At 38.3% G+C, this 24,188-nt stretch overlaps 1 protein-coding gene across 1 annotated transcript in view; it reads right to left on the bottom strand.

Moving 5' to 3' along the window:
* The window catches only part of DNAH14 (dynein axonemal heavy chain 14), a 343,434-nt gene that overhangs the window by 290,375 nt on the left and 28,871 nt on the right, over positions 1–24,188 (bottom strand). The window contains exons 3-4 of the mRNA XM_084979196.1: positions 23,280–23,437; positions 11,566–11,706 (exon numbers count right to left, since the gene is read on the bottom strand). Coding sequence (XP_084835322.1) covers positions 11,566–11,706; positions 23,280–23,437 — 299 coding nt within the window. The remainder of the gene's footprint in view (positions 1–11,565; positions 11,707–23,279; positions 23,438–24,188) is intronic.

Below are 24,188 nucleotides of genomic sequence, written 5' to 3'. Positions count from 1 at the left end.
GTGCAAATGACACATTTTCTAGGACAGATCACATGCTGGGCCACAAAACAAATCTTAAATTTAGAAGGATTAAAGTCACATTAAGAATTTTTTCCCAACCACATGGTATGAAAAAAGAAATTAACTGTAAAAAACTGGAAAAATTCAAAATTACATAGATAATAAGCAACATGATACAAAATAACCAATGGTCAAAGAAAAAATCAAAGGAGAGGAAGGGTTCAAGACGGCCACATAGGATAATCCTGAACTCCCCTCCTCCCACAGACACAATAAATCCAAAGTACATATGGAATAATTCCCTCAGTAAGGGACCTGAACATTGGATGAACAAAGTTTCCACAACAAATGATAAAAGGACAGCATTAAGATGGGTAGGAGAGGCAGAGATATGGTCTTACCAAGGAAAACCCACACCCTAGCTCTGGTGATCCACAATCTGGTGGGATCACAAACATATGGATACTCTCCTTACAGATCAAAGAATTTGAGCTCAACATCAAGCATCTCAGCCCCTAGATCCCGCACATGAGATATGAGCCCCCCCAAACACCTAGCTTTGAAAACAAACAAGGAATACAACCATGAAAAACACGGAACTGCAGGAAATGGAAAATCTATTAAAGGGCTTGCATGCAGACTCGATCAACTTGAAAATTCGTACAAAACCACCAGATTGAAAAGCACACAGGGAATGCCTGTTCTGGCTCAGTGGATTAAGAACTCAACCCATGAGGATGCAGGTTCAACCCCTGGCCTCACTCAGTGGGTTAAGGATCTGGCATTGCCACAAGCTGTGACATGGGTTGCAGATGCAGCTCAAATCTGGTATTGCTGTGGCTGTGGTGTAGGTCAGCAGCTGCAGCTTCAATTCAGTCTCTATCCTGGGAACTTCTATATGTCACTGGTGCAGCCCCAAAAAGAAAATTTAAAAAAAAATTTTTTAAAGAAAAATACATGGACCATAGATGAAGGAGACCCACTTACTAATCTTAAAACCTCTGCTAGAGAGGCAGGAACCACTTGGGATACTCCCCGGGGACCTAAACACTGGAGGAAACCATATTTGTGATCTCAGGCTACACTGCTAATGCAGGTGCTGGTGGGCATCTTTTAGAATCCTCCATCTAACCCATTAAAGCTGGAGGTGACCAATATGAGTCCTGCCATCCCTGCACCAGGGTTGGACCTCAAACACAAGCCCCACAATAGCAGCATCCAGGCCCTTTAGCTGATCTGGGGACCAGCCCTGCCCACCAGAGTCCCACAGCAGTTTTAGCCAAGCCCATAAGCCAGTCTGCAGGCCAGCCAACCTACTAGCAACTCAGAGTAGCTACAGACTCCCAGGAGGGCATACTGATTACCTACCTTGAATGGCTAGACAATATTCTGACTCTGAGCCCAACAAGATATCTCCAAAATAAGGCCATTCCAAGACTGAAAGAGATAGCTGATTTACCTAATACACAGAACTAAACAGATTATGAAAAAATGAGGAGACAAAAGAATATGTAACAATTGAAAGAATAACAAAAAACATCAGAAAAAGTACTAAGTAAAATGGAGATAAGCACTACACTGAAAAAATATTCAAAGTCATGGCTGCAAACATGCTCACCAAACTCAAGAGAAGAACAGATGAACAAAGTTAAGAACTTCAATAAAGAGATAGACAGAAAATATTAAAAGTACCAAACAGAAGTCATAATTTAACTAAAAAGTATGTTAGAGAGGTTCAATAGCAGCCTGGATGAGGTAGGAGAATGAATCAAGACACTGGAGAATAAACAATGGACCTCATCCTTACACAGTAGCAAAATAATAAAAAGACTAAAAAGTGAAGATACTTTAAGGGAATTTTAAAACATCATCAAGCAAAATAACATTTGTAATTAGAGGAGTCTTGGGGGGGAAAATGCAAAGTAAAGGGGCAGAAAAATTATTTGAAGAAATACCAGCTGAAAACTTCCCAAATTTGGAGAAAATAACAGACATCTGGGTCTAGGAAGCCATTGCATTCTAAACAAGATGAACCCAAAGAGACCTACCAAAATACATTATAAATAAAATAGTTAAAAGTTAGGAATAAAAAGAGAATCCTGAATGCAATAAGAGAAAACAACTAATTATGTAGAAGGGGAACTCACAGAGTTATCAGAAGAAACTTTATAGGTCAAAAAGAAGTGGCATGACATGCTGAAAATGCTGAAAGAAAATAACATACAATCAAGAATCCTTTTCCAAGCAAGGTTATTATTCAAAAATGAAGGAGAGATCAAAAGTTTCCCAGATAAGCAAAAGCTAAAATAGTCCATCATCACTAAACCAGCCCTATACAAACTATTAAAGAGACCTCTGTAAGCTGAAGGGAAATGGCACTAACTAATAATAAGAATACATATGAAAGTAAAAAGCATACAACAAATGTAAATACACAATAAAGGTGGTGGATCCATTACTTATAAACAAAGCATGAAGGTTACAAAACGAAAGTAATAAAATTAACTAAAATTACCATAATTAGTTAGAGGATGGATAAAATAAAAAGACATATAAGGCATCATCAAATGTGTAAAATATGGGGGAGAGTAAAAGATAAAGCTCTGGAATATGTTCAAATCTAATTTGCTATCAACTTAAAACAGGTGACTGCTTACATAGGACATTACATGCAAACCTCGTGGTAATCACACAGAAAAAACTTACAGTAAATATACAAAAGAAAGTGAGAAAGGACTCTAAACAAACTATATACACACACACAAAATACAACAGAAGAGAAACAGAGGAGAAATGAACAGAGAGGAATTACAAAATTTGCCAAAAATAATTAGTAAAATGGCAATACATACAAAAAAAAAATACTAATTATTTTAGGAGTTCCTATTGTGGCTCAGCAGGTTGAGAACGTGACATAGTCTCCATGGCCTCACTTAGTAGATTAAGGATCCAGCACTGCCCCAAACTACAGCATAGGTCACATATGTGGCTCTGATCTAGGCATTGCTGTGGCTGTGGCATAGGCTGGGAACTGAAGCTCCAATTTGACCCCTAATCTGAGAACTTTCACATGCTTCAGGTGTGGCCATAAAAAGAAAAAAAAAGTTATTTTAAATGTAAATGAACTAAATTTGCCAATTAAAAGACATAGAGGGGCTTGACTGGATAAAAAACAAAACCCATCTATATGCTGCCTACAAGAGATTTACTTCAGAAGAAAGGATACAAACAAGCTTAAAGTGAAGTTTGGAAAAAATATATTCCATGTAAATAGAAATGAAAGAAAGAAAGCTGGCGTAGTTACATTCATATCAAACAAAATAGACTTTAAAACAAAGGCTGTTAATAGATACAAAATAGACTTTAAAACAAAGGCTGTTAATAGATACATAGGAGAAGAAACAAGAGGGCAGAGTGGAAGGACTCAAGCTCAACTTCTCTCAAGAAAAAAACGAAAATTACAACTAATGGCTGAACAACTATCAATAAAATAGACTGGAAGCTACTAAAGAAGATATCCTACACCCAACGAAAAAGAAAAGCCATATCAAGATGGTAGGGAGGGTGCTTTCATGAAATAAGCAACCCCATACCCACCAGGTGGGTGACCCACAGCCTGGAAAATAACTATATTGTAGAGGCTCACCCACAGAAATAATTATGGTCTGAGCTCCCCTGGAGTCCGACATTTTAGAAAAATCAGGCCCCATTCACCACGGCTGACTATAAACAGGGCGGGAACAGAGCCCCACCATCACCAAGCAGGCTGCCTAAAGTCCTCCCAGGCACATAATCACCTCTAATCACATCCAGAGACAAAGCCCCACTCAACAGAGGGACAAGACTCAGCTCCACCTACCAGTGGGCAGGCACCAGGCCTTTCCATCAAGGAGTCGGCCACAAGCCAATGATTCATCTTTACCCACAATGGGGCAGACACCAGAAGCAAAAGAGGCTACATCTTTGTAGCCTACAAAAGGAGACCACACAAAAAGCTATACAAAATGAAGAGGCAGAGAAATATGAGCCACATGAAGGAATAGGACGAAACCCCAGAAAAATACTTAAGTGAACTGGAGATAGGCAACTTACATTAAAAAAAACCTTAGAGTAATGATGACCTAAAATCCTAGGAAAAACACTGGAGGCAAAAAAAATAGGTAAACAACAAGAAACATATAACAAAGAAATAGAAGATTTAAAGATTAAACAAAGAGAAAATAAAAAACACAGTAGCCAAAATAAATTCACTAGAAGGAACCAACAGCAGAATACAGGGAGCAGAAGGATGAATAAGCAAAGTAGAAGACTGACTAGTGGAAACCACTGACTAGTGGAAACCACTGAACAGAATAAAGAAAAAAGAATGAAAAGAAATTAGGACAGGCTAAGAGAACTCTGAGACAACTTTAAATACACCAACATCTGTATTATAGGGGTGCCAGAAGGAGTAGAGAGAGAAAAGCGAAAAAAATATTTCAAGAGATAATAGCCAAAAATTTCCCTAATATGGGAAAGGAAACACTCACTCAAATCTAGGAAGTATAACAAATACCATATAGAATCAACCCAAGCAGGAATACCCTGAGACACATGCTAATCAAACTGACCAAAACTAACAACTAACATCATTCTCAATGGTGAAAAGGTAAAAGAATTCCCGCTAAGGAGTCCCCATTGTGGTTCAGTGGTAACGAACCTGACTAGTACTTATGACGATGCAGGTCTGATTCGTGGCCCTGCTAAATGGGTTAAGGGTCTGCTGTTGCTGTGGGCTTTGATGTAGGTCACAGATGCAGCTCAGATCTGGCATTGCTGTGGCTGGAGTGTAGACCAGCAACTGCAGCTCCCATTCAACCCCTAGCCTGGGAACTTCCATACACCCCAGGTATAGCACCCCCCAAAAAAAAAAGAAAGAAAATTTTCCACTAAGATCAGGAACAAGACAAGGATGTCCACTATCACTGTTTCCAGATGACATGTTACTATACACAGAAAATCCTAAAGATGCTACCAAAAAACTTAAGTTCACTAATGAATTGGGTAAAGTTGCAAGATATGAAATTAATACACAGAAATCTATTGCATTCCTATATACTAACAATGAAAGACCAGAAGGAGAAATTAGGGAAACAATTCCATTTACCATCACATCAAAAAGAATGAAATACTTAAGCATAAAACTAAAGAGACAAATGACCTGTACTCTGAAAACAATATGACACTGATTAAAGAAATCGAAAATGACACAAACAGATGGAAAGGTATACCATGCTCTTGATTGGAAAAATCAGTGTTGTCAAAATGACTATACTACCCAAGGCAATCTACAGACTCAATGCAATCCCTCAAATTATCACTGGCATTTTTCACAGAACTAGAACAAAAAATGTTTAAATTTGTATGGAAACACAAAAGACTCTGAATAGCCAAAGCAATCCTGGGAAAGAAAAATGGAGCTAGAAGAATAAGGCTCCCTAACCTCAGACTATAGTACAAAGCTACAGTCATCAAACAAGTATGATATCAAAACAAAACCAGAAATAGAGATCAACAGGACAGGATAGAAAGCCCAGAAATAAACCCATGCACCTACCATCAACTAATCTATGGCAAAGGAGGTAAGAATATACAATGGAGAAAAGACAACCCTTTCAATAAGTAGTGCTGGGAGAACTGGACAGCTACATGTAAAAGAATGAAATTACAACACTCTCTAACACCATACACAAAGATAAACTCAAAATGGATTAAAGGCCATATTTGGTAAACACACACATATATCATATTCAATAGTGAAAAGCTTTTCCTCTAGGATAGAAACAAGGCAATGATACCCACTCTCACTATTCTTATTCAACACAGTTTGAGAAGTCCTAGCCACACTTAGGCAAGAAAAAGAACTAAAAGGCATCCCAATTGGAAAGAAAGATGCGGATTTCATAAAATTATAAATAGAAAACCCTATAGATTCCACCAAAAAGCTATTAAAATTAATAAACAAATTCAGTAAAGTCACAGGATACAAAATTAATATACAGAAATATGTGGCATTTCTATACACTAATAACAAACTATCAAAAATTAAGGAACAATCCCATTTACAAGTGCATCACAAAGAATAAAATGCCTAGGAATATATAACCAAGGAGGTAAGAAGACTCTACACTGGAAACTCTAAGACACTGATGAAAGAAACTCAAGAGGACTCAAATAAAAGGAAAGGCAGTTCATGTTAATAGATTAAAAGAAGTAATACAGTTAAAATATGCAAAGTAATTGGGTAGAATCTGTAGATTACTACCCAAAGTAATCTACAGATTCAATACAATCCCTATCAAAATTTCAATGGCACACTTCAGAGAAGTCAAACAATTCTAAAATTTGTTATTCTAGGACTTCCATATATATATATGGTCAATTAACTTGATGAAGTTAAGTACATTTGATGGAGAAAAAACTAGTCTCTTTCACGAATAGTTCTAGGAAAACTAGCCCATGCAAAAGCATCAGACTAGACCAGTATCTTTTACCCTATACAAAAACGAACTCAAAATGGATTCAAGACTTGAATATAAGAACGGAAACCATAAAATTCCTAAAAGAAAAGACAGTAACCTCACTGACATCAGTCTTAGAAATGTTTTTGTTACTCCAAAGGCAAAGGAAACAAAAGCAAAAATAAACAAGTGGGACTATATTAAAAAGGCTTCTGTACAGCAAAGGAAACCATCGTCAAAACCAAAGGCAATACACTGAATGTGAAGATACCTGCAAATCATGTATCTGATAAGGGGTTAACATTCAAAACATACGAAGAACTTATACAACTTAACAAAAAAGCAAACACTCCAATTATAACAGGGACAGAGGATCTGAAATCACATTTCTACAAAGACATTTCTACAACAGACACTTGAAAAGTTGTTCAACAGTACTATTTATTAGGGAAATGCAAATCAAAACCACAAGATACTATATATGTTAGAATGGCTACTCCCGAAAAGACAAGGAATAATAATAAGTGTTTGCAAGAACATAGAGAAAAGGGAACCCTCCAGCACTGTGAGTGTGGGAATGTTAAGTTGGTGCAGGCATTGTGGAAAACAGTATGCAAGGTCCTCAAAAAATCATGAGTAGAACTACCATATGATCCAGCAATTCCACTTCTTGGTATTTATCCAAATAAAATAAAAACACTAATTCAAAAAGATACATGCACTCCTATGACCACAGCCGTATTGTTTACAGTATCCAATATATAGAAACAACTTAAGTGTCTATCAATGAATGAATAGTTAAAGTAGATGTGGAAGATAAGATAGATAAGATAGCTAGCAGGCAGGTAGATAGATACAATAGACACAATAGAGTAACTTCCATTAGAGTTACCATAATGAAACTTCATAATCAAGTACTGAGGCTAAGGTTCTATTTTCCCTGCTTTGTAATCTCACGGCTTTGAAGAAGCAATATTTGAAGACAGAACCCTCAGCAGGAGTAACAATGAGACAGCGGTTAAGGCAGAGTTACATCATCTAAGAGTAAAATTACATATCCATTTCCTGAGGATGAAAATAAAAACTTTTTTAAAGTTTAAAATAGAACTGCTGCTTGGAATTTATATTGTAATTGAGGATGTTACTTTATCATGAGATGACGTCCTCATAATGAAAGATAATATACAAAAATTGTCAAATGAATAACACTGCCAGTAAGTGCTACGTTCATTCTAAGGAAAGAGATCACGGCAGACTAGGGTCAACACTGAGCGCTTTACAGAAGACTCATAAAGTGGATCTTAATATGAAAAAAGAGGAAGACACTCTAAACAAAAAGTCATCTTACAGTAAAAGAGTAAATTCCAAAGGCACGCATCAACACGAATGAACCTCAAAAAGACACAAGGTTACAACAGCATATGACAAAATGACATGTATGTATATATTTTAAAAAAGTATAATACAGAAAAGTACATGTATCATTCACAGGTATATAGTTTGATGTATTTTCAAACATTAGCATACCCTATAACAAACACTGAAATCAAGAAAAGAAAAAGAAAAAAAAAAAAAAGCACTAGCACTTCTGAAATCTGCCTTGAAATACTTTCCAGTCGCTCCTATTCCCATAAGAGTGGATTTCTAAGATCAGAGATCAGTTTTGCCTAGTTTTTGCTTTATATAAATGGAATCACACAGTATGTATTCTTCTATATCCAGCTTCTTTTGGTCAATACTGTGTGTGAGTTTCTGTACATACAAAATAATGCCATATATTTTAGAAATATATTAATTGGTTATGGCTATGTAAGTAAGTGTCCCTAAAACATAGGTTTAAAACAATGAATTTTTTTTTTTTTTAATTTTTGCCCATGTCTGTGGCATGCAGAAGTTCCCTGGACCAGGGTTTGAACTGCACCACAATACTGACCCAAGCCACGGCAGTGACAATGCCAGATCTTTAACCTGCTGAGCCACCAGGGAACTCCCTAAAACAGTAAATATTTAAATCACACAGTTTCTATGGATCAAGAATTCAGAGGGTGCTTAGCTAGGGGTTATGGTTCTCATGAGGTTGCAATCAAAATGTTTGGCAGGGCCGCGATCATCTGAAGGCTTGATTAGGACTGAAGGATCACTTTCCAGAATAGCTCACTCACATGGCTATTAGCAGGCTTCAGTTCCTCACTACACGGACCTCTCTATAAAGCTGATTAAGGGTCTTAAATTACAACCCAGAGAGTATGGAAAACGAAAGCAAGAGAAGAAGCCACTACGCCTTTTATGACTTTTTCTTAAGAGTCAGATACCGCCACTCTCATCATTTTCTATTTTTCAGAATTGAGAACTATCACTCCCATTATATTATTTGTTAGAGCTGAGTCACTAGGTCCAGCTTTTACCTAAAGGGAGAAGAATAAGACTCTGCCTTTCGAAGGAAAGATTGTCAAAAGATATGGGAATAAATTTTTACACCACCAGAATGGATAAATATAAATGCAGAAAAAAAATAAAAATCCTAAGTGGAAAAGATAGTCACTGATTTCAGTATAGCTGTTCGTTCACTCAAACTGTAACTGGGACAAGGGAACAGGGAAAGGAAAAGGTGGGGCGTGGCTTTAGCTGTATCCATGACTGTGTTAACACATTACCATAAACGTGGTGCAAGACAATACAAATTTATTATCTCACAATTTCCATGGGTCAGGAGTCCAACAAAGTTTAGTTAGGTCTTCTGCTCAGAGTCTCACAGGACTGAAATTAATATGCTGGCAGACATGCTTTCATTTGGGTGCTTGGCTAGTGAAAGAACTGCCTCCAAGCTCCAGGGCTGGTTGATAGGGTATGCTGATGCTTGACAATTCATCGAACTATATACCTATGAATGATACATGTAATTTCCTGCATGTATATTATAGCTTAATAAAAAGGTTTTTGTTGGCAGAATTCATTCCCTTGTGGCTGTGTGACTGAGGGTCCCATTTTCCTGCTGACTATCGGCCAAGTACTGTTCTCAGCCACTGAAGTGCACTTTCTAGTCCTTGCCATGTGGCCCTCGCCACAACATGGCAGTTTGTGCCTCCAAGGGCAGCAGGAGGGCATTTATTATTGTTTCTGGTCTCTTTTACATGCTCATCTCATTAGGCCAAACTTGCCCTAGATTATCTCCCTTTTGATTAATTCAAGGTCAAATGATTAGGGGTCTTAATTACATCTCAAAAATGCCACATAAAAAGACATAATCATAGGAAGGATATTCAGTCATATTCACAGGTTCTGCCCCCACTCCAGGGGAGGGGATTATACACCATGTGTACAACAGGGGCTGGGAAAACGGTGGAGGATAATTCTGCTTACTACAACTTGCTTTGAAAAAATTATAAAATGTTAACATTTATTAAGTCCAGGTAGTGAGTACATGAATACCCATGATCTCCTCTATTTTTTTTTTTTTTTCTTTTTGTCTTTTTGTCATTTCTTGGGCCGCTCCCACAGCACATGGAGGTTCCCAGGCTAGGGGTCGAATTGGAGATGTAGCCACCGGCCTACGCCAGAGCCACAGCAACGCAGGATCCAAGCCGCATCTGCAACCTACATACACCACAGCTCACGGCAACGCCAGATCCTCAACCCACTGAGCAAGGCCAGAGATCGAGCCCACAACCTCATGGTTCCTAGTTGGATTCGTTAACCACTGAGCCACGTTAGGAACGCCAATCTCCTCTACCTTTTATGTTTCAAATTTTTTAAAACTATTTTTAAAAATCCTAAGCACTTAAGTCTTTACCAGTCTCGATTTTCTTGGATTTAAGTGAGGAAAGCAAATGAAAGAAGTATCATCATTAAAGCATTATATGGTTTTTATTTATCCGGCAGCCATTAAACCTAAATTGTTCCTCTTTCTTACACTGATACCAAGTTCAAAACACTAAAGAACAATGTGACAAAATACTAAGAATTCATAATGCATAGCAACAGTGAGTGCATCTGCTGTAGTGAGAACCACTGTATTCGTTTTCGGAATGCATTGCAATTTACCACAAATTTAGTGGTTTAAAACAACCCACATTTCTGGGAGTCAGGAGTCTCTGGATATGGTTTAACTAGGTCCTCTATTAGGGTCTCAACAGCTCCATTCAAGGTGTTGGCTGTGAGTCTCACTTGCAGGCTCAGTTGGGAAAGGATCTGCTTCCAGATTGTTGGTGGAATTCATCTCCTTAGGGCTACAGACGTGGCGGCAGCTCACCTCTTCAAAGCCAGCAGAGGGGAGAGACTCTGCAATGAGTCTGCTACTAAGACGGCATGTTACATACTGTGATATAATCTCGGGATCAAGAGCCCATTACCTTTTCATTTCTATTGGTTAGAAGAAGTCACAGGTCCCACCCACACTCAGGTGGACGGGATTAGACAAGGGCATGGCCCTCGCCACGTCCATGCAAGTTTTGTCCAGTCGGAGGCATTTATAATTGTGAGGATCTTCTTTTTAAAAAAGTGAAGCCTGTGTAAGTGAGGGGCCCCTGAGTTTAAGCTTCAATAGTTTTATGATAAATCTTCCTTAAACCATGGTATATCAGCTAAAAGGAGAAAAGTTTCTTTTTTCCTATAAATCTTAAAATATTTATGTAAATTAAAATTTCAGGAATAAAACAAGTACAAACTGGAAAGTGCTAGGTGAAGAAAGTCTGTTTAAATGGATTCTTCATTTGGATATTTAAACTCTAAGCTGAACAAAGACAAAGTTATTTAAAAATGATACCATCAAGTTTTAAAAAAATAAAACAAAACCATACTACTTTATTTTTAGTTCTGTATCATAACCTTCAGAGACTGTTCATAAGAACACAGTCATTGAAAATTTTCTGTCAATTTTTCAATCAATATTTTAAGTTTTCAAAAGAGAATTTTAAAAATCTTTAATAATTCTTAAAGCAACCAAACACGTAAAATGCAGTAAGACTGTTTCTTCTAAAATAAGTGTCCAACATAAGCACACAAAACCACAGAATAGTTTTAAAAGTGTAGCATCTTCTAAACAAGCTGTGTCAGTGATATCACATACCTGTTCTATCATATGACGCAAGCCTTTTCTTCCTAACTTTTGGACAAGCATGAGTTTGATCCTTTTCCTTGGAATTCTCTTTCTTCTTACAGGGAACTGGTTCTGGAGCATCTCGTTGAGTTCTACTTTCTTGAAGGTAATCTGAAAATAAAACCATTATTAACTGAATAACCAGCATGAGCTATAAATAATACCATATAATTCCACACGCCAAGCAATAAAGTTGATCATTATGTCATGGTATTTAAAAGCAGAGACTCGAGTCAAACTGCCGTGGTTCCCAGCTCAATTAAAAGCCTTTACCACTCACAGTTCTGTGATTTACTTCCTCATTACCTGTCTGCCTTAATTTTCAAATAAATGACCTTTGAATTAAAGATTGTTACCTCAGAGGTTGTTAAAAGGATTAAATTAGTTAATATGTTTAAAGTGCTTAGTAAGTGGTTACTAAGTGGTCAATGAGCCCAGAAAATGTTTAGATACAAATGCTGAAAAGTAACATAGGGGCTACTTCTCACATTCCCTCTATGACTTACCTGATGGGTGGATTTTCAACATGAAGAAGAATGGGGAAATTACTGAACACGGGGTTTTCAAGCAAATAAATTTTACTTTTTCTACTCACTGACTAGCAAATAATTATGTAGTGCAAGGCATTGAGCCATAATCAAACAGGGAATAATACAAAATAATTACAAACAAAATAAACACAAATGAAATATCCAATAAGTTCAATTTTAGCCAATAGTTCTAATTCAGGAGAGAGAGACAGACAGAAACAGAGAAATTTCCCATTTGTAAAATCAGAAGGGAATACACAACTGTCCCTTCCAAGGAACCCAGTGTTGAAAGATGGTATGTCCTTAACTGAGGGGTGAGAGACAAGGCTGGGATGAGAAAAAGGTAAGACAGGAGGATTTCTCAGGAGGACACACTGACAAAATGTGGGATTCACTGGAAAGTTTGTGTAAGATGATTAAGAAAACCTGCCTTTATCTTTAACATCTAGTCCAAGGGTTTCTCCCACCTCCTTGCCTTGACTGAAACCTAGTTTATTTCCTAATACTCAACTAACATGCAACCCCCTCAAGCAGTGGTTATTTATAGACCAATGCCCCATATACCAAGCTCTTCAGTGTGGCCTTGAAGGGAAACCACCTCTCCTACTCTGTCATAATCCCTCTCCCACTCTGTGATAATCCTTCTCCCACTCTGTGATAACCCTTGTCTCAGCAGGAAAAACAGCAGAGCCAAACCCCATATACCTCAATTGCAAAGTGGCTTGTTTTCCTCCTTGCTCCCCATGTACCACCTCCAATCATTTACTTTTTTTCAAATCCTACACCTCTGAATCACATGCCTTTTTGTTTCATCATATTCCTCTGCTCTTCACTGACATCCACCAAGTGCCCAGTCACTCAATTAATCTGGAACCCTGACTCCAGGAAGAGCCGACTTTCTCCATATTAAATCTGCCGTCGTTCTGGGAAACTTTAGTGTTCATTAGTGTCTGACACCGTGCTCCCCTCCCCCTTTTCTAGACATCCTCTCATCTCTAGTCCACTTCAACTAACCACTCCCAAGATGACATCCTAATGCTTGTCGTCATGGGCCTTTATCCTTCCGGCTTGCTTAATAGTCCCAACGTCACCATTTTTTTTTTTTTTAAACTTCTTCAGTACCACTGTCCCCTTACCTTCTAACAATCCCTCAACTCTTTTTTTTTTTTTTTTTTTTTTTTTTTTTTCCATTTTTCTCCTTATCCAGCTAGGTCATGCTGTCTTTCAAAAACACTCTTGCCAATATCCTAAACTCTCCTTTTCTTTTCATTTCACCTTATATGGCAAAACACCAGCCCTGGATAAACCTAACCTCATGTGCCTTCTTCTGCAGAGCCCAGTGCTATTAGAGATCCATAAATGGACTGATTAATAGGCCCCAAAATTCCTATTAATTAACCACAAAGGGACCTGGAACACAAACCTGAAATCTTATGTTTGGTTAATTTGATCTTCTGACTTTTCAACAGTTATTAAAGATGTTCTCCATTCTCCTTAAATCTCAAACCTTTATATTCCAATATCTCTACTTCAAGTGACCTGTTGACAGCACTTCCCAGAGAACATAAAAGGCATCATACGGGAATTCCTTCAACTTGCCATTGCTAAATAAGCCAAGCCACCCACACCTGCACTCATGCTTTCTTCCTGCCTTTCTAACTTATCAAAGGGTCTGTTTCTCCTCCCACCCAAAACCAATCCTTTCCACCTTTGTTAAACCCCATCCCCTCATGCCTACACTACCATTCCTTTTTTCTTTTTCAGCTCCTAGATTAAATAAAACTTACTGCCTTTTTTTTTATTTTTTATTTTTTATTATTATTATTTTTTTAGGGCCACACCTGTGGCACATGGAAGTTCCCAGGCCAGGGGTCGAATTGGAGCTACAGCTGCCGGCCTACACCACAGGCATAGCAACACCAGACCTGAGCCACATCTGCAACTTACACCATAGCTCCTAGCAATGCTGGATCCCTGAAGCAAGGCTAGGGATTGAACCCACATCCTCATAGATACTAGTCAGGTGCATTTCCATGAGCCACAATGGGAACTCTTTAATTGCCTTTATAGTCAAAATTCTCAAAAGAGCTGCATATAGTCACTATTCTATTTATTCATCTACTCCCCACTTCTTAACTTACTCCAGTGTAGTTTCAGAACTCCACAACAGCATTAGTACTCAAGTGAACATATCCTTCAGGCCAGTAAATTCAGGGGACGCTTTTGGTCCTCATTTTTCTGGACTTATCAATGCTATTTGATATTTTAGACCATGTCTTTCTTTTTTTATTGAGATATATTTCACAACATTATATTAGTTTCAGGTGTCCAACATAATACATACTGCAAAATTATCATCACAATAAGTCTAGTTAACATCCATCACCACACATAGCTCAAACTTTTTTTTTATATGTGAACTTGAAAACTTTACTCTCTAAGCAACTTTCAAATATGTAATACAGTATTAACAACAGTTACTATGCTGTACATGACAGGTTTTCCTTGACTTATGATGGTATTATGTCCTGATAAATCCACAGTAAGTTGAAAATATCATAAGTCAAAAAATGCACTTAACACACCTAATCTACCAAACCTCATAGCTTAGCCTAGCCTGCCTTGAATATGCCCAGAATATTTACATCAGACTACAGATGGGCAAAATCATCTACCATAAAGTCTATTTTTTAACCAAGGGTTCATATCTTATGTAATTTATTGAATACTATACTGAAAGTGAAAAGCAGAAGGTTTGTGTGGCTACAGAATGGTTGTGTGTCAGTTGTTTACCCTGACGACTGTGTGGCTGACTGGGAGTTGGAGATCACCACTGCTGCCAGCATTACTAGAGAATATCATATCCCCTTTCTATCATATACCACTAGCCCAGGAAAAGTTCAAAACTCAAAGTATAGTTTCTGTTGGATGTGTATCAATCTTCTACCATCAAAAAGTCAAAAAATCCTAAGTTGAATCATCCTTAAGTTGGGGCCTGTCTATATATCCCCATGCCTTGATTATTTTATGTCTGGAAGTTTCCAACTTTTGAATACCTTCACCCATTTTACCCAACCCTACCCTCTGCTTCTAACAACCACCAATCTCTTCTCTTGGCTATTTTCCATAAGTGAAAGCATACAGTATTTATTTTTCTGTCTGATTTCTCTCAGTCTAATGCTCTAAAGTCCATCCATGTTGTCGCAAATGACAAGATTACTTTTTATGGCTCAGTAATATTCCAACATATGTTTCACATTTTCTTTATTCATCCACCAGAGGACACTTGGGTTGTTCCCATGGAAAATAATGCTTTAGAGGATACAGAACTGCATGTATCATTTCAAGTTAAAATTTTCATTTCCTTCAAATATATATCAAGAAGCGATACATATTTTGATCATATGGTATTCTTAGTTTTTTTGAGGAACCTCAATACTATCCTCCATAGTGGCTACACTAATTTACATTCCCATGAAGAGTATACAAGGGTTCCCTTTTCTCCACATCCTTGTTATTTTTGTCTTTTTGGTAACCGCCATTCTGACAGATGTGAGGTGATATTTCATTGTGGTTTTGATTTTCATTTCTGTGATAACTGGAGATGTTCCCATACCTATTGGCCATCTGAATATCTTCTTTGAAAAAAATGTCTATTCAGATCCTCTACCCATGTTTTAATCAGGTTGCTTATTTCTTTTTTGTGGTTTGGTTGGTTGGGGTTTTTGCTATTGAGTTGTATGAATTCTTTACATATTTTGGATATTAACCTATTATATATATGACTTGCAAATACTTACTGCCATTCAGTAGAGTGTCCTTTCTTGATAGTTTCCTTTGCTGTGCATAAACTTAGTTTTATGTAGTCTCACTTATTTACTCTTACTTTTGTTGCCTTTGCTCTTGGTGTTGAATTTTAAAAAATCATCACCAAGACAAATGTCAAGGAACTTTCCACTTGTTTCTTTCTAGGAGTTTTATTTTGTTAGATGTTATGTTTGAGTGTTTCAACAATTTTTTATACCAAAATTCTCCTTTATTTTTCCCCATTATTTTTTTTCCTGCTGTACAGCATGGTGACCCAGTTACACATACATGTATACATTTTTTCTCACACTATCATGCTCCATCATAAGTGACTAGACATAGTTCCCAGTGCTACACAGCAGGATATCATTGCTAATCCATTCCAAAGGCAACAGTTTGCATCTATTAACCCCAAACTCCTAATCCATTCCACTCCGTCCCTCTCCCCCCTCTCCTCCTTGGCAACCACAAGTCTATTCTCCAAGTCCATGATTTTCTTCTCTGTGGAAAGTTTCAACTGTGCCATATACTAGATTCCAGATATAAGTGATTATCGCATGGTATTTGTCTTTATTTTCTGTTAGTTTCTGTGTATTGTGTAAGACAGGAGTCTAGTTTCATTCTTTCCTATGGGGCTGTCCAGTCTTCCCAATGCCATTCATTAAAGAGACTGTCCTTCCCCCACTGTATTTTCTTGGCTCCTTTGTCATAAATTGGCTTATTTCTGGATTCTATCTTCTGATCCATTGATCTATTTGTGTGTTAATATAGATACAGCTTGGTACTATAGTTTGAAATCAGAAAGTTTTGATTAGCACAGCTTGGTACTATAGTTTGAAATCAGAAAGTGTGGTGCTTCCAACTTTAATACCCATGAGATCAACTGTTTGATTTTCTTCTAAAAATACTACACATTTAGAGAAACTACGAAACTGAAAAGACAATTTTTAGTAAATCTGTGGCAAAGGAATGAGCATTTCTACTGGTAAGTTTTCATGACAGACACATTCTCAAGATAGCTTTGGCTATTCAGGTCTACTGTGGCTCCATTATAAAAGGATTGATTTTTTTCTACTTCTGTGAGATGTGTCATTGGAATTTTGATAAGGGATTGCATTAAATCTGCAGATTGCTTTAAATATGTGGTAGAATTCCCAGTGAAGCCATCTGGTCCTGGACTTTTATTCAGTGAGAAGCTTTTGATTAATAACTCAAATCCTCTGTTCAGATGTTCTAGTTCTTCATCATTCAGTCTGAGTAGGTTATATGTTTCTAGAAATGTATCCATTTCTTCTAGGTTGTTCAATTAGTTGGCATACAACTGTCAAGAGCAGTCTCAATCCTTTGTATTCCTGTGGAATAAATTATAATGTCTGCTCTTTCATTTCTAACTTTGAGTCTTCTCTTTTTTTTCTTGGTCAGTCTAGATGAAGGTTTACAAGTTTTGCCTATCTTTTCAAAGAACCAGTTCTTAGGTTGATCTTTTCTATTTTATTTTTCATCTTGATTTCACTTATTTCTTCTCTAATCTTTGTTTTTTCCTTCCTTCTAATAATTTTGGACTTCATTCGTTCTTTCTCTAGTGCTCCCATGTTGTGTGCATACATATTACAAATGTTATGTCCTCTGGTTGGATTGACCCTTAAACATTATATAATGCCCTTCTTTGTTTCTAATTATTCTTTTTGTCTATTTTAAAGTCTATTTTGCTTTAAAGTTTATTTAAAGTTGGAATTAGTATAGCTACATCCACTTTCTTTTGGTTTTAATTTGCATATATCTTTTCCCACCTCTACATTTCAGTTTGTGCCTATAAGTCAGTCACCTGTAGGCAGCATATAGATGAGTCTTGGTTTGTTTTGGTTTTTATATCCATTCAGTAACTATGTTTTTTGATTGGAGAACTTAGCACATTTATTTTAAAGTAATTATTAATGGGTATGGACTGTCATTTTGATCACTGTTTTTTTTTTTGCTGTTTTGTAATTCCTTTGTACCTCTCTCTCCTTGCTCTCTTCCGTTGCAACTTGATTTCCTGTAGTGGTATGCTCAGATTCCTTTATCGTTTGTGTATCTACTCTAGGTTTTTGCTTTGTGCTATCACAAAGCATAAGGCTTACATAAAACAGCTTATATCCATAACAATCTATGTTAACATCAATTAAAGATCAAACACATTCTAAAGCTCTACCATTCTACTCCTCCACCTTTTATATTTTTGACATCACAGTTCAAATATTTTTATTCCTGTATCTGTTAAAAATTATGGTACTTATAGTTATTTTTACTAGTTTTGTTTTTTAACCTTTATACTAGCTTTACCAGCAATTAATCCACCCCCTTTACAACATTAGATTATTCTGAAAGACTAGAGGTGCATTTCAGTCTGCCGTCTCTGCTCTCTACTCTAGGGGAGGGGTAGCCCATTAAGAACTGTTTATCCATTTGCCACAGTCCTGTGGAACACACAAGTGCAAGCCCCGCTGACTGCCAGAGCTGGGTGACTAAGGGATGTCTCCTAGGCAGCAGCTGCAAAAATCACGGTACCAGCCTAGTGCACAGGTTCCCTTCAAGAAGATTCCGGCAACCTGAAGTGAGGCAGAGGGACCGTGCAAAGATGGTGGTCGCTGACCTCTGTGCCTGTGACACCTCATTAGGCTCCTACATGTGTGCCCATCAGAAGCCTGCCCTTCATGCCAATGCTCTGTGTCACGTAAACAGGCCTTTTTCATAGAAAAACTGGGCATATATTTCAGTGCACCCTCTGCACTGTGCCCTGACGGTAAATGCTGGCCAAGCACTTTCTTTCCATATTAGAGTCCCATGAAACCCATGAGTGCAAACCTCACTGGCCCCCAGAGCCAAGGTGGTGGCCACATAAACCAAGACACCAGACCTAAAAACTGAGACACCAGATGCATGTCCAAGCTGGTGCTCTGGAGTACGGCAAAGCGAAAACACCAAGATAGTGCTGCCTTCTGAGGTCTCTGGAGAGGACTACAGCCAGCCCTTAGCTGTCTGTTTTGTTAGAAGCCTGCCTCTCAGCCTGCAGCTATGAAGATAAGCTAACACGCCTCTTTCACAGACTGGGCTCTCAGTCCGTCCTCTCTACTGGATCCTGCGGGCGGCAGCCAGTTAACAAATCTCCATGTGTTACAGCCCTGTGGGACCACAAGCATAAGCCCCTCTGTCCACCAGAGTCAGGCTGTCTAGAGGTGTCCCCTGGGTGGGAGCCACAAAAATTGGGATGCCAGATGAGTGTACAAGCTGCTGCTTGACAAAAAAAAAAAAAAAAAAAAAGAGTTCCCATCATGGCGCAGCAGAATAGAATCCGACTAGGAACCATGAGGTTGAGGGTTCGATTCCTGCCCTTGCTCAGTGGGTGGGGGAATCCAGCATTGCTGTGAACTGCAGTGTAGGTTGCAGACAAGGCTCGGATATGGCTTTGCTGTTGCTGTGGTATGGGCCAGCAGCAACAACTCCAATTAGTCCCCTAGCCTGGGAACCTCCATATGCCATGGGTATGGCCCTAAAAGATAAAAAAAAAAAAAAAAAGGCTGATGCTTTAAGGGATGTAAATGAGCCTTTTTCACAGAAAGTCTGGGCACTTTTTCGTTAGGTGCCTCTGCATCGTGCCCTAGGTTGGGTGATTCTGCATGCATGAACTTTTTCTTTTCTTTTTTTTTTTTTTTAAATTTTATTGGAGTATAGTTGACTTAGAATGTTGTGTTAGTTTCAGGTGTACAGGAAAGTGAATCAGATATACACATACACACACATATGCTGCCATTCTTTTCCAGATTCCTTTCCCATGGCAGTTATGTCATGACTGAGCACTGAGTAGGCTTCCCTGAGCTATACAGTAGGTCCCTGTTACTTTTCTATTTTACAGACAGTAGTGTGTATGTGTAAGTCAGAGACAAGTATCACATGAGATCACTAATATGTGGAATCTAATAAAAGAATGATATAAAAAAACTTATTCACAAAACAAACAGATTCAAAGATTTTGAAACCAATCTTTTGGTAATCTTTAAGCTCTATCGGCTTTCAAAACTAGATGTTTTGGAGGCTCACTCCTCAGATGCAGATCTTAAGAGTTGGGGTGCCAAGTGTGGGGTTCAAACTCTTCACTCAAGGAGAAGGTCAGGTATGAGTTCCCTCTTGACTGTGAGTTGCTAAGCTGGGGATGGGACTATGGTAAGATTTTGTCCTAGCCTCTGTTATCACCTATATGAGGGGTTTTGGTTTTGTTTTTTTCACCCAATGTACAAGTCACTCAGCTAGTCTGGGGATTTTTTTTCTAGAAGAAATTATTACATAGGTAGTTGCAGAATTCGTGAGCTTGTGGGAAGAGATGGGTTCAGAATCCTCCTATGTTGCCATCTGGAACCAGAATCTATTCCCTTTTTGATACAATCCTTTCCTTTGGCTTCCAGAACACCACACCCTCATTCTCTTCCACATCACCCTGTTTAGCCTACTCTCTGCCCAATCATACGAATCCATTGCCGCCACCCTCTTTCCTCTGGTTCATAATTGCCGCTTCTCACTTTACACAGTCTCCGCAGGCAATCGCACCCACGGCTATGGCTTCAATTTCCACCTGCACTATTACTCCCAGATATATCATCTCAGCCCTGTCTTCTCTAAGTCCCAGACACAATACATTCAACTGCTTTCTTGACATGTTCACTGGAATGTACCAAAAGGACTCCAAATTCAGCACATCTGCAAGAGAACTCACGATCCTTCCCCCAGATGCCACAAATCCTGACCTTTTTCAGGGCTTTTCATTATATTAAACAAACCAGAAACCTAGGTATCACCTTTGATACCTCCCTCTCTCTCACCAGCCCATTTCCCTATCTTATCATTCTACCTTCAGAATATCTAAAGGTGCCTAACTGGTCTCCCTATATCAGTTCTTATTCCCCTTCAATCTGAAACCAGCCTGATCTGTGCAAACAGACATCTGATCCTGTTAACTCCTTGCTTAAAATCCTTCCATAACTCTTATCTTCATAGAATAATGCCAAAATATTCTTAAGATGGTCAATAAACTCTAGCTTTGCCTGGATCTTTTATTCCTGTCCAGCCTTCTATTTCTGCCCTCTCTTTACTGAGGAAAGTAAGAAAAGGGTCAGCTTACTCCTTACACTTTTCACTTTGCTGGAAAGGAGCTTTGTCAGGCCTACAAATACTAATAAGGCCCAGGCACTCCTGCTGTTTTAATCTGTCAGATAAAAATATTCTTGCCCAATCAAAGCCAGAAGTTTTGGAGCTCAGGTCCCTTCAGGAAATAAAATATACTTATCTTCAGCCAGGGGCTGAAAGCAATTTCAGGTTATCACCTAAATTGGGGGGTACGCACACTAAATAAGAAATCTATGAGGAAATACATTGTTATTAAAAATAATCAAACTATGGCGTAGTCCAGAAAGGAGAGCAAACCCTAAGTGTGGCAGCACCTAAAACACTTGATAACAACACTTAAAGAGTAGAGAGAGAAGTCAAGTCTTTCCATGAACGAGACTGAAAAAGAGCAACTAGAAAAGTGGAAAGCCAGCAGAGAACTCCTCAGAAGTCAAGGGTAAAGAAAGGAAACAAGTGGTCAAAGGAATAAAATATTGATTTTTTAATAAAACAAAGATTTTTTGATTTATAAACTAATTCTCTTTCTAAGGTATTAGCCATGTGGAGGTATTAAAGACATTAAAAAGAGTCTTATCAGTAGAATGAAGGAGGCAGAATCCCAACTGAGGAGTGAACAAGAAGAAAGGAAGGGAGGCAGGAGGCCTAGGCAACTCCTTCAAGAAACCCGACCACATGGTGTTCCCTTATTGAAGGGGACACGGGACTGAAGTGGCTTCTGGGTTGTTTTGATGAAGATGGGTAAGCCCTAAGCTTGTGGCATGTTTATGTGCTGACAGACAAGGGCCGATGGGAAGGAAGATGAGAGAGAAGACAGTGGATGGACCCCAAGTTCCTGAGGACATGGCAGAAGAGTAGCTCCAAAACCGTGGTGGTGGGAAGAGCCTTAAAGGAGAGGAGGCACAGTTAGTCCCCAAGACAATTACTGCAGATGGGGAGTGGGGGTGGGGGAACAGGCTGGAAGTTAGGTTTCCGTTTGAGTATCTCTATTTTCAATTTTTGTTTTTTATAAAGTTGGAGGCATAATCAAGACAGACAGACTTTTGGTTACATTGTGACTGGTTAAACAGATGTCATGTGTAGGAGACAGAAAAATGACACAAGGCAGCACGGAGGGCCCCAGGGATGCTGGGGACCATGACTTTGGAAGAAGAACCAATCAATGTGATTGTGTAAGTGTCTTCAAAAAAGGCTTACTAACCCAAGCTGGGAAGCAGGGAAAATTGATAATTACATTGATTAGCGTTTAAGTTTTGTCAATCTAGGTACAGAGGAAAGAAATGGGAAAATGGGAGTTGTGAAGATACTGGTAACAGAGTGGCTGATCCAGGAAGAAGTGAAGACAAGAATGGGGACCAGGGAGTTCCCGTCAGGGCTCACTGGAAAGGACTCGGACTAGTATCCATGAGGATGTGGGTTGGATCCAGGGCCTCGTTCAGTGGGCTAAGGATCCGGCATTGAGCTATGGTGTAGACTGCTGACTTGGCTGGATCTGGTGTTGCTGTTGCTGTGGTATAGGCGGGCAGCCTACCTCTGATATGACCCCTAGCCTGGGAACTTCCATATGCCTCAGGTGCTGCCCTAAAAAGCAAAAAAAAAAAAAAAAAAAAAAAAAAAAAAAAAAAAAAAAAGAGACCAAAGAGTAACCATTACAAAAGTGAGGATATAAAAAAGCTAGATAAAAAGGAAAGTTGTAGTTAAAAAAATTTAAAAAAAGGTAAATGTTGGAAATTGGGAACTTGGGATGGAGAGGAGGAAAGCAGACAAAAAAAAAAAAAAAGAAGGTTTGTGGAGGAGTGATCAGGACCCTAGGAGACAAGAGCAACAAAGAAAGTCCCAACACAGCCATAATGCACTGGGGACTTCAGAGAATGCTGACCACCCCCTTTCGGGGGCTACACAAAATGAGATCACGTACATGAAAGGGTGAGCTGAACTGTGAATGGCCATAGAAATGCCATATATTGGTGGTGGTGGCCGTGGCATCACTGCTTTTATTTTCATCATTATTATCAGTGTTTAGATTATGTCCCCTTTAAAGGGCAAGCTTTGTAGTTTTGCTAACTGCTGTTACTAATGGAATTAATAAAGGACCAAACCTTGCATCGTTTCATTATATTTCACTTGTTTTCTTAATTTAAAACTATGAAAACTTCTTTCCAACTCCATAAAAGAAAATATAAGTCAACATGCCTGGATTGTAATCTTGATAGAGTTCTTCTGTTTTCTCTGACTTCAAGGGTACAGAGTTGGTTCTACATGTGTTATAGTTCAATGTCTCCTCTTCTGCCGGTTGATGCCTCAATGATATGTTATCTTCGTAATTTTGCCCTTCTTCATATTTTAAAAGGCTAACATGACAAAGAAAATAAGTTGCTATAGTTAACATTCTCTAGAACTTAAATTTTAAATCTTCTTCCTGTGCTTTACGATACAATGTCTATCCTGTCAAACACTTTCTGGTAGGCACTTTGAAAAGGAGATCTGAAACATGGTGAGTCTAATGAAATGCTAAATACGTCTAACTGCTATCACTGAAATTTTACAGCTGGAAAGGACTGAAGAATCCTCATCTAATTTTAAAAGATAAAGAAATGTTTCCCATCTCCTTTGCCTCTGATATGACGCACAAAAATGCTTTATCTGAAGTTTTACACTTCATCATTAAGGGTAAGTAGATGACTGATGATGGTGATCAAAAAACCGCAAAAAAGAAATGTTACCTAATTTAGTGGCAGGATATGGTCGGAATACAGTTTTCTGAAATTCAATACTCACAGATTACACTCCTTTATAAAACAACTACAACAACCAGCACCATCAACCCATATCAGGATTAAGGTCAAAATCTTTTCACATTACATTAGCCAATTTTCTACCACATAAATGTTGGAAAAACATTTTCAATAAGAACAGAATCCAAAATGACTGCCTGCAACTGACTTACAGCCATACACCATATTCTTACAAGGCAGATAAAATTCGGGGTTCTATAAATTCTTGCATATACTTCTCTGTGGAAGAAATACCTATTGGAATATTAAATAAAAACACCTAATCACACAAAAGGGTAATGCCTCTCTTCAGAGATAAATACTTTGA

Source organism: Sus scrofa, chromosome 10 (genome assembly GCF_054392235.1).
Source record: "Sus scrofa isolate SSC_HxYL_T2T_F1_AM1 chromosome 10, Sscrofa_HxYL_maternal_Yorkshire_Landrace_v2.0, whole genome shotgun sequence".
NCBI classification, from domain to species: domain Eukaryota; kingdom Metazoa; phylum Chordata; class Mammalia; order Artiodactyla; family Suidae; genus Sus; species Sus scrofa.
This window is presented reverse-complemented; position numbering and strand designations above follow the sequence as displayed.